Source organism: Phoenix dactylifera, chromosome 12 (assembly GCF_051530095.1).
Source record: "Phoenix dactylifera cultivar Ajwa chromosome 12, Ajwa_hap1_PhDact_Kaust_v1.1, whole genome shotgun sequence".
NCBI lineage: Eukaryota > Viridiplantae > Streptophyta > Magnoliopsida > Arecales > Arecaceae > Phoenix > Phoenix dactylifera.
Genome location: NC_143201.1, coordinates 26,802,930 through 26,813,495, shown reverse-complemented (window position 1 = coordinate 26,813,495; position 10,566 = coordinate 26,802,930). Strand labels below are relative to the sequence as shown.

The window sequence follows — 10,566 nt, the reverse complement described above, 5'->3', positions numbered from 1 at the left end:
TTCAGCACAAGCCTGCAAGCTTCCAAAGCCTCTCTCTTTCTCTCTCTCTCTTTCTTTCATACCATTTTTTATCTAAAAGTACTTTTGGAGAGCCAGAAAGTGCTTTTTAGCTCTCCAAAAGCTCCCCAAACAGGGCCTTATTTCTCCTCCTCCCTCTCCTCTTGACCTCCCTCTCCCTCTCTCTCCCTATCCATCCAGCAACCTTTCCTCATCCCGCCAACTCTTCCACGTCATGCAACCAAGGCCCAACGATTCTAATGGTGATCTCGTCAGGAGCAAAGACCGGTAAAGAGGCCATGATGACATGAGAGACGAGACTGAGAGGATGTCAAGAGTGGATGGACGAAAATGAGAGCAATCGATGGCAACGACCTGGCAAGAGTGGGTGGAGATCACTGCACGGAGTAAAGAAGATCGATGCAGAGGGGAGAGCAGAGTGTAAAGAGGGGAAGCAAAGGAGAGAAAAGGCAGGAAGAGAGGAGATAAGTGAAGATGTGAAAAGGTAATAGATGAGACCAAGAGGAGTACTTGGTTTTTGTCAAATATGGACAAAGATAACTCCATCTCTTAACTTACAATGATCCCCCCAAACGATGGACAAAAATAGCCGTTAGGTTCAACCTAATTTAAGAGCCCTACTGTAAATAAAAACAACTTTGTCTAAATTGATCTGTAAACAGGAATAAGAGAAGGTGTAATATGCAATACTAACAAATCCCGGACGTGAAATGCAAAAAAAATTTTATAACAATGTGCAATCCCTTGCAATGATAACATCTTATTTGATTATCGTCTGCAAGTTAGTTAGGCCTCACGAGATAGTCCTCTTTTTTCCAGGATCATCTTGATCATTCTGGTTAACTTGGCGATCATGTATCTCCATGCAAGATGAGCTGCCCCAAAATCTGCACAGCATCTAAAATATACCACAATATAACATTTATTAGCTGATCTATAGTAAATTTTAAATACTTAGCAGGTCCAGCATTGTGGAAGAAGATATATTAGTTCAGATAACATAAACATCCGCCTGCTCAAACAAAATAAAAACTACTACAGCTCTTCGAGCATCTCGATCCTCTTACTAGTTCAGCTCCCAGTCTACCTCAGTTTAGACGGCACTTTTTTCTTCCATGTCAAACATCATCCAGATCTCATTTACTCTATCGGTGAACTCAAATGGCGAATTGTACTGAGCAACCGTATAAACGGATGTCGGATCTCCTTTCTGGCCTTGGTCGACTGCGGAGGCCCAGTTGGAGCCCTGGAGACTGGCGTACAGCGCCGCCGCTTCCTCTCCAACGCTGGAATCCAGCACGAATCCTCCAAACTGCCTCACGGCTGCATATTTGACCCCCCACTTCTGCACATGAAGGCCCTCAGCAGGAGGTGGATCGGCCTGATTATTCTTTGGCACGTAGAAGCTTACGATGAAGGAAGATGCGCAGAAGGGTCCGTCGCTAGGTGAGACTTGGGTGATCACCGGAGCAGTCATCTCTATCTTTTCCCCATACTCATTTTTTCCATCAATATAGTCGAAGAGTCTGTGAAATGAATAAGGCATTAGTGTTACAGCGTCAGCTGATGAATACAGCAAAACCAATAGGACTGGTCTATACGTCTACCATGCTATAACCTCAGACAAAGATTAAATCTCGTGAACCATGTCATGAACTTAACTTCTAAGCTGTGTCACTCTCCTTTTAATTTTGTTGTTATTTTTTAATTATGCCAACCTTCCTTTACCATCACAAAATAACGTTTGATTTGATATATGCATGCTCTCTACCAAAGGCGATGCAGTAGAACCTTTGCTGTGTGCCTGAAATAAATTGCTTGTCTTGAAGAAACAAAGAAATGCGAGTTCTTATAAGTCAATCTTTCATCAAGGAAGACAAAAGGAAGCTCGGACTTGATGCAATAAATGAGGGCTTTGTGTGTTACATGAGGCCTAATTTCAGTTTACGGAGAAGTCAACATCAAATCCAATCTGCTGAAGCTCTATTAATTCATTTCATCATTCAAAGCTACAAGTACACAAAACATGCATGAGAGAACACCTCGTCAAAAGAAGCAATCAAATCTTGCTTGATACTGCTACGTGATATCGATTCACAGCAAAAGCCCTATGTATTAAGACTACCCCGTCTAGTTCACACAAACAGCCTTTTGATAAATCTATTTTGGTTACAATATTATCTTCTTTCTAATTGATATAATATTTTTTTTGTTTTTCAAAAGACAAGTAGCCACCTCCGCCCCCTCCTTTTCTTTTAAGGAGATTTTCATGTTTTCCCCTTGATTTAACGCAAAAATAAAGTTAATCATAATTGACCATCTGACCATAAGAGCCAAATTATCCTCTGGACTTTTGTTGGTGTTTTTTAGGCTGCAATTGTTGGTGTTGGCTTTTTAGCTTTTATGTCAGTCTCTGGGTATGGACTGTTTGGTTTCTCCTGGCACAACCTCTCTTTACCTTTGTCCTTCATTTATATATATAAAACGGGAATCCAGGTTCCTTGATACCAACCTTCGAAAGTTTTAGCAACTATACTAATTGGCACCCTCCATTTTTGCCCCTTCCTTATTGTTTACTTCACGGTTCGTGCGTAGAAACGGGTTGATCCAACACCTAAGTTTTCAAAAGAAAAAGATAGATTGCTCTTATTTTGTTTCATTTAATCAGAATTTTCATACGCTACTCGATTCCTTATAATCCTTACCCGCTGCATTCTTTTCATATTCGTCTAATTTAAAAACAAAAATGTCAATCCGTATATTAAACTAAGTTCTCAGCGTGCAGCTAGAGTATCCTTTCATGCTATTATGATATCTTTGTTAATTGAGTCTATGCCCGAGACACGCATGAGGTATGACGAAAGTCCCTTCGTGCTATGATCCAAATGCATGGGATTAAAAGTTAAAGCTCTTAGTCTGCCATTTCAAGAAAAGAAGAAAGATAGTAGAAAAGAAGAAAAGAAAATAACAGGGTGTTTGGAATTCTCACAGTAGAAATCCGATCCGGGTGGCGTTCACGAAGGAGATGTCTTCTATGGTGGAGGTGGACATCCACACCGGCGAGTTGTATCGGCGGATCTCGTACCCGTTTCCTCCGTCTATCACGTCGTACGAGGGGCACTCGATGCGCTCGCACGTCGGAGGATAGGATCCCAGGGTCGCCGCCGCCCCATCAGCGGCCGACGGCGATGGGAGGGCAAAGTTGGCGAGAAGGAGAATGGAGATGATAGAAGATAGCGGACGCCGGAGACTGGCGGCCATGAGTACTGCTGCAGACCGTTTGCTCAATCCGAATCCAATTCGATTCGCGTATACTGAGTGGTAGGTATTACGAGGAGAGGAGAGCAACCTCCGGATAAGATGGAAGGATAGAAGCCGCAAGCATAGCCCCTACTTTTCCATGGAATTGCGGTAGGAGGACAGATTCGCAAAATTGGGCTCATCATCATGGGCCAAGTCCAGGGAGCCTATCTACGTGCGGATATGGCTTTTAGACACAGGGAACGAGGAGAGTACTGTTGTGATTTCAGACAAGTTGAGGGGTGTTAAGGTCCGAAGGAAGATTAATGGCAAGATGCGGCTCACAAGGTTCCTCGTTTGCTGGTTCTACACCACGAGTTGATGGCGGTTCAAGGAAAATACCAGAACAAACAAGGGAAAACATTTGCGAAATAACGGACATTGAAATGATAATTCTATATCATGGGCTTGTTTGGTTCAAGGAGAAAAAGTATGGTCATTAAAAAAAATTATAGAGAAATACTCCATATTTAGTTGGATTTTTTAAAAGAAAAAGATAAAAAATTAGCTTTTCTATGAGAATAAAATTTTTATATTTTATAAAAAAAAATTCACGGATGAGATGAAAAAGTACAATTCTCAATAACTAAAAATTAAAGTAATTTTAAAAATAATACTTTTAAGCTTTTAAATAGCATAGGATAAATTTTCTTATTAAGGGCATAATAGATATTTTTTTTACTTTTTTAGAAATTAAATATCCAACCAAATATAAGCCACTCTCGAATATTGTTTCTATAGTTAACCAAATATACAAAAACTATTTTTCCAAGTATCATATGCTCAGGCATTAGTTTCTCAAAAATAAAATATTTTAGTAAAGAAATTTTTTTTCGCGAATTGAACAAGTCCTGCAACTCAACTCTCTTCTTCAATTTTATATCGCACAAAAGTTGTGGGGGTTGCAGGTGTTGTTGGGTCTACACCGGCAGCCTCTTTTCTGCGATCCAGCAACAAGGTCGGAGTGTTTAAGCTGCCTGCAAAGAGAACCCACCAACCTAGTGCAACAAAATATCATTAGAAGGGATTTCCATATCAACCTTGAAGGAGATTTTTTTGCTTTTTTTTTGGTCATTTAATGACTGTTGATATTCTGTCTATGGATGGGGCATCTTGTTTTATTGCCAAAGATCATTTTTAACAAGGGTTGGGACTAGGAGGGTAGAAAGACATGATACATCTTGCACCTGCACTCAACCATCAAGAAAAAAAAAAAAGAGGACATGGTATGATTACATAAGGAAGATTAACTACAGTAACAGTTTGGCAGAGGTAGGGGACATAACAACTTTTTATTTTAGTGCCTTGACAATGAGCACTACGTGAAAACGGTAAAGTGTCTATATTTTTCCAAATGTTCTTTAGCTTGCATTTAAGTTGGATTAAGCACGATGAATATCCTGATATTCAAACTCTCAGATATGTTTGAAATTATGTGCATTCATAGTTATAGATTTTTATCATATCTTTTCTTCTTAAAATCTCACATTTTGGAACTGCTTTGGATTCTTCTTTGAAACAATGCACCTTTCGGTGTGCTTGGAATACTTCTTTAAAACAATATAGAATTCACAAATATTTGATACTCTTCAGATATTTATGTATGATTCAGGATTTAATAAACTGTTAGAGCTATCATCATAATTTGGAAATTAAATGAAACTGCAACTGCAAAACAATTGGACCTGCCAATAGGGTTAAGAATTGGCAATTAGATCGTTCCAAAAATTGATTGCATTGGACCTACGTAGCTGAGGTTATATACGATAGACTACAGCTACTCCGCATGGCTTAAATATGGTATATTGGACTTACTCCATAAGGATAAATGTAATATATTAGACCTCTTCTACAGGGGTCAAATGCAGTACACTGAATCTAACTACAACGGTTAAATGCAGTACATTAAACCTATTCTATAAGAACCTTATCACAGGAAAAGGTGGCCGTAATCTTAGATTGATGAATTATCAAATATTGACTTGGAAAAATAGTTTATAAATTATTTATTATAATGATATGTGAAACAATTATTTAGAAAATGCTTCATTATTTGTTAGAAATATAAGTTACATATTGATTTTGGAAATCAACTTATAAATTACCCTTTGAAATTCTATCTTGAATATTAATTTTAAAAAATAATTGTACAGTATTATTCAAAAATATTTGTATATGAAACATTGACTACTCTAACTGTGTAAGTAGTATTATTTTGTTTTATTTATTAATAATTTGTTAAAAAAATTATATATGTATTTATTTAATCCTTCTAGCTATGGTTTTTGGTTCCCATCCCATCCCTCTCCTCTCGCTTTCTCATGCTGGAAGCACCTCTGTCTTTCTAAAATTTTCTCTTAACAAAGTTCCAGCAAATATTGTAATAGATTTTTCCCTTTCCCAAAAAATTGAATAAATTAGACGAGAGGTCAAATAATTTATCTCTTTTAGGAGCAGAATTGATTTGTGGTAATTTAAACAGTAGAAAACATCATTTGTTCCTTACGACAGATTCCAAACCTTGCAGAGGCAGTAATACACCAAGAACCCTTTTAAGATTTTATTGCCGAGAACCCAAAGAGATGCAAAATAAAGAAAACATCCATGCGAGTCTATAGTAAGAGATCATACTTTACTCCTGAAATAACGAAACTGCCCCTTTGGCGCTCACTTCTTCGCCTCCTCCTCCTCCTCCTCCTCGAAGGCGGAGACGGGGTATGATCTCCCGACCCCGGCGGCGGTCTTGAAGGTGATCTTGGTGTGATCGCTGTCGTCGATGTACATGTCGGAGAGGGAGACCCAGATGAGGAGCTCCTTGGTCTTGACCCCGGTCATCCGCTTCATCCGCCGGTCCTCCACGAAGCCCGTCACCTCCGTCGCGTACGACACCGCCCTCCCGATCTTCTTGAACACGTGCTGGCTCCCCTTCTTCTGCTTCATCCACACGAACCCCGTCGCCCGGTTGTACCCCACCTCCTCCAGCCCGCTTAGCGGCAGCAGCCCCTTGGGCAGGTGCAGCTCCCTCTGCCTCTCGATCGCCTGCTGCGCCGCCATTCCTATGTTCTTTTTCTTGCTCCTCTTTTCCTTCGCTCAGATTTGGTGGGGGGGCTTTAATAGGAGCGGTGGTGATGGGGAGTTACGAAATCTCGGGGATTGATGGAAGGGTGGAATGGGGCCGGAATTAAAGAAGTTCTTGGAGTTTTAAATAAGAAGAAATTAAACCCCACAGGTGCACCACGTCGGTGATATTTCGCCACGTGGCCGGACGAGCCATGTCAGCCCACGAAGTTCCCCTATCACCTCCGCCGACCCATCCTCTCTTGGGTTTGGTCCTGCTGCATCGCCGCCGTTCGGATGGTCATCCGCCCCTTCGACCGCGCGGACGCTGCCACCTCCCTCGGCCTCGACAGCCGCCGCAACAAGAAGATCATCATCGAGGAGGGCGGCGCGCCGCTGCACACCCTCCTCCGCGAAGGTGCCGCCTCCCTCGACGCTCACATCACTGTCGCCGCCGCCCTCACCAACCTCTCCGCCGACCGCGAGCCCATCTTTCTCATCGTCACGAACCTCGCCGTCCCTGTTATGGTCCAAGTTTTTGCTGAGGCCTCGATGCGCCTCCAGGCCCGCCTCGTCGCCCGAATGGCTGCCCACGACCCCGTCACCTAGGAGGAGTTCGTCCTCGAGAACGCCATCCGCCCTCTCATCGTCTCCCTCCTCTTCTTCGACCTCCCCTTCGACGACGCCTTCACCAATTCTCTAGGATTTTCTCATCGGAGAGAGGGGAGGTCAAGCGGAGTGCTGATCTGGCTCGTCTGGCCGTATGACGGAAGCTCATGACCGTCGTGCACCGCCGACGTGGTGCACCTGGAATAGGGTATAATTTCTCGGAAAGGAGGGTACGTGTCGTTGGTTGTTAATTTCTCGATCTGATTCAATCTTCCACTTTCTCTGAGGGAATCAATGCCGGCTTTTTCATTTTTTTGGTAACACATCAATGCCGGCTTTGATCGTGGGAATGTGGCCGTAATCCTGCGTCGACACGTGCGTGGTCGGACTTATTTGTTGCTCGCTAACTAGTCGAGAATGCCAGCGAGATATTACCACCCGCCTGGCCGCGGAGTACGGGTTTTCTGTTCCGATGTTGCCACGTGGCAAAGCGTACCGGCAAAATGTGATGATCCTCGCTGATACAATCATGCGGCACAGGATGATCCTAGTACTAATTTTATGCTGAATTAGATTAGAGATCATACCACCTTCCACGTCAGGAAATTTCTGCAGTTCCTTATCTTCTTTCCACGTACAAACTATCAAATTTCGTAAGTGCGGATTGACGGGCATACACCATCATTCAAGTCAAAGATTCGTATGGCACGTGCCAGTCAAGATGCAACATAACTTTTATGGAGAACCAATAAAGTGAGCATCATATGATGGATAATCTCTAACATTTATATGCATAATTTCTTGTATGAATTGGCTATATGGGATAGGCTGGCCAGCAACGTACTTGAAAAATCAGCAAAATTTCATATGAATTTGATATATGACGGAGATCGTAGAATGTTATGAAGGATCGTATCTGCAATATAAAAAAGAACATGCAAGCCTCTTTTTGTTTCCCCCAAGGCACCAGGAGTTCAGAGGGGAAGATTTTGTTTCACAGCAAGGTTGAGCCTCATAGCGTTGCGCTTGCTTTATTTTAGAACCACTGGAGGGTTCGTCACAGTGCCATACAGGGTGTGGAGGACCGATTTAATCTGGCACAGGTGAAAGGGGGTCGACCACAGGGATGGAGCCAGGATCTACCACCTTAGGAGGTCAATTTTTCATTAAATTTTATTTCTTGAACACGACTCATTAATTATATATTCTTGCATTCATCTAGTAGAATGTATCGCGAGGTTAGTTTCCTTATGAATATACATAGGTTACTTGATGTTCTGTTATTATGAACAAGCTATGCATGCCTGTGCAGGGTCATAAGTAATAATAATAATAAAAAAAAACAAAAAAAACAAAAAAAACTTGGCTAACGGTTTGCATTCTGAATGGGCTTAAACTATGCTGAACATCTTGCATTCGGCCGAGCCACCTCTAAAGAGTGAACCTAGGATTCGAGCCCAACCAGATGGACGCCTTGGGGCCCGTCCATGTCCAATTTGGACTACAGTTTCTTTGTCACGCGTTTCTAAGCCCGGACCTTGCACGAAAAGCTTCCATTTCAGCTTGACCATTCTTTGGGACCAAAATCTTGAGCATGAGCCCATTTGTTTGGATTGAGTCGAGTCGCTCAATCCGCTCGGGCCAGGGTAGCCCAATGACAGTCCTACCACGGCAAACAACAACAAATGAGCAAATCAAATTATGACATGGAGGTATCTTTTTCCTTCTCTAGGTGTTATCGAGAACCCGTAAATTAACAACCCAGGATGAGTGATAACATGAAAGTTATTACAATCAACACCTTCAACTTTTGCTAACAACATCAATTTATGGACATAAATCTAATAATGACATATCATACTTGTCTTAATTACTAAAGGTAAATGAATCTTATAATATTTGTTAATGATATATTCATAGTACTTTCTCTTTTTGGCTGGTAGAAGCCAATGCCTCACTTATGTGGTTATAATATTGAAAGTTCGTTATCCATATCTTTTGAGAGATCTCTTTCCTCGGAGGAAAAAAAAAAGGTAAGCCGATTTGGACTTTTTTTTTTTGTTGAAATCTTTATTGCCATATAAATATAAATTATGCATATATTTCTTCCACCAGCATGCTCTTGTCATTTTCTCCCCTATTGTCGTATGTGGCAAATTGATAAATGCTATAAGGTATACTCATTTATTTTCCCCTCCACGAGGAGTTTTAATTATATAGTTCCAACAATGCGACTTTAATTATATAACTATGAGAATGAAAATGCTTAGTTATCTTCTTGTTGCACCTCTCTATGGTTTTTCTTATGCCGGCACTGGACAAAAGATGAGATCGAAATGCTGTAGGTTGAGAGCATATCTTTTTGTAACATTCGGTTTCAATGTTAGATTAGCACTATTCATCATCCGAGTGTAAAGCTATCAAAAGAGAAGTTTTCTAGTGTAAAGCTAACAAAAGAGAAGTTTTCTAGAGTAAAGCTATCAAAAGTAAAATTTTGTAATTTAGTATTTATGTATTCATGTATTTTTTAATCTGAAATATTTTTCAATATGTGCTTATTGCTTCATAGCTTTGGTGAAGGTAAAAAATAATATTGCTTTGAGCAACCAATATTATAGATATATTTCATATGATTCATGTTGCTGGAAAATAGACCCGGGGCGACCGTGAGCCGAGGAGGAGGGGCTTCTGCTGCCGTGCGGTGGCGGACGGCTGTCTCCGGCGGACCTGCAAAAAGCCTTTGGCTGGGGGTTCCGGCAAAAGCCCTCCGATGCTTAAGTCAGATAGGGGCTTTGGAGATAATGGAGAGGTGTTTTCTGGCCCGAAAGAAGATGATCTCCCTAGAGTACATGCAATCGGGTATGATTGCGCAAATTTTGGTTTAAATGAGTTACCTTAGAGGGTCCGAGATTTCGGGCTAGCTGGCGATCGGTTGAAATTGCGTGAATTCAAATATCGACAGCCGTTGTGGCGAAGATTGCGGGATTTGATCCCGAATATGGAGGATTCGATGGTCCTTTCCTTAGGTGGACCGATTTGATTGTTGGTGGAGTCAGAGTCGGCTCGAGGTCAATCGGGCTTTGCTCAGCCGAGACCATGCATGCCGAGGTCATGCCTGCCGAGGTCATATTTGTCGAGGTCCTTCTTGTTGAGGTCGTGCTTGTTGATGTCGTACTTATTGATATCGTGCCAGTCGGGGCCATGCTTATTGAGGCCATCCTTATTGAGATTACATTTGCCGTCGGATTCAGGTGTTTTAATTGTATCTTGTGGGGTGGTCCACTTTTCCCCCATCACTACCCTCGACTTCCGAGTTCGAGCCGTTTCGAGCTCGAATAAAGGAAGTAGCTAATTCTGTCATGCTGATGAGATTAGGCAGCTTCCAATCATTTTATCGTTTCGAAAGTAGAGAAAAGGTGATTTTGTATGTTTTTAATGAAGGCGCAAGGCGGCGGCTTTCTGTTTTTCGAGGCGATTTGTGCTGCGGCTTCATAATGGGACTCCAGTGTTCGAAGAGACGACTGCTCCTATTCCGCTTTTAAAGCGGCGATCCGCCATCCAACACTACCCTCCCAGGGGGAA

The 10,566-nt window shown here is 41.9% G+C and overlaps 2 protein-coding genes across 3 annotated transcripts; both read right to left on the bottom strand.

Annotated features, from left to right (window-relative positions):
• Positions 1-924: 924 nt before the first annotated feature.
• Positions 925-3,478, bottom strand: HBP1 (SOUL heme-binding family protein). The gene is made up of 2 exons (XM_008784629.5): positions 3,008-3,478; positions 925-1,544 (listed from the first exon to the last, which is right to left on the bottom strand). Exons 1-2 carry the CDS (start codon positions 3,277-3,279, stop codon positions 1,112-1,114), a joined length of 705 nt encoding a protein of 234 aa, XP_008782851.3. The 5' UTR covers positions 3,280-3,478; the 3' UTR covers positions 925-1,111.
• Positions 3,479-4,199: 721 nt separating this feature from the next.
• On the bottom strand, positions 4,200-6,507 carry LOC103702331 (uncharacterized). 2 transcript variants are annotated; one of them, XM_039130336.3, is made up of 2 exons: positions 5,950-6,507; positions 4,200-4,316 (listed from the first exon to the last, which is right to left on the bottom strand). In XM_039130336.3, exon 1 carries the CDS (start codon positions 6,370-6,372, stop codon positions 5,986-5,988), a length of 387 nt encoding a protein of 128 aa, XP_038986264.2. In that variant the 5' UTR covers positions 6,373-6,507; the 3' UTR covers positions 4,200-4,316; positions 5,950-5,985. The 2 variants fall into 2 exon arrangements, with proteins under 2 accessions (XP_038986264.2, XP_088565569.2); XM_088709443.2 differs by lacking the exon at positions 4,200-4,316 and adding an exon at positions 4,414-4,505.
• Between the last annotated feature and the right edge of the window lie 4,059 nt (positions 6,508-10,566).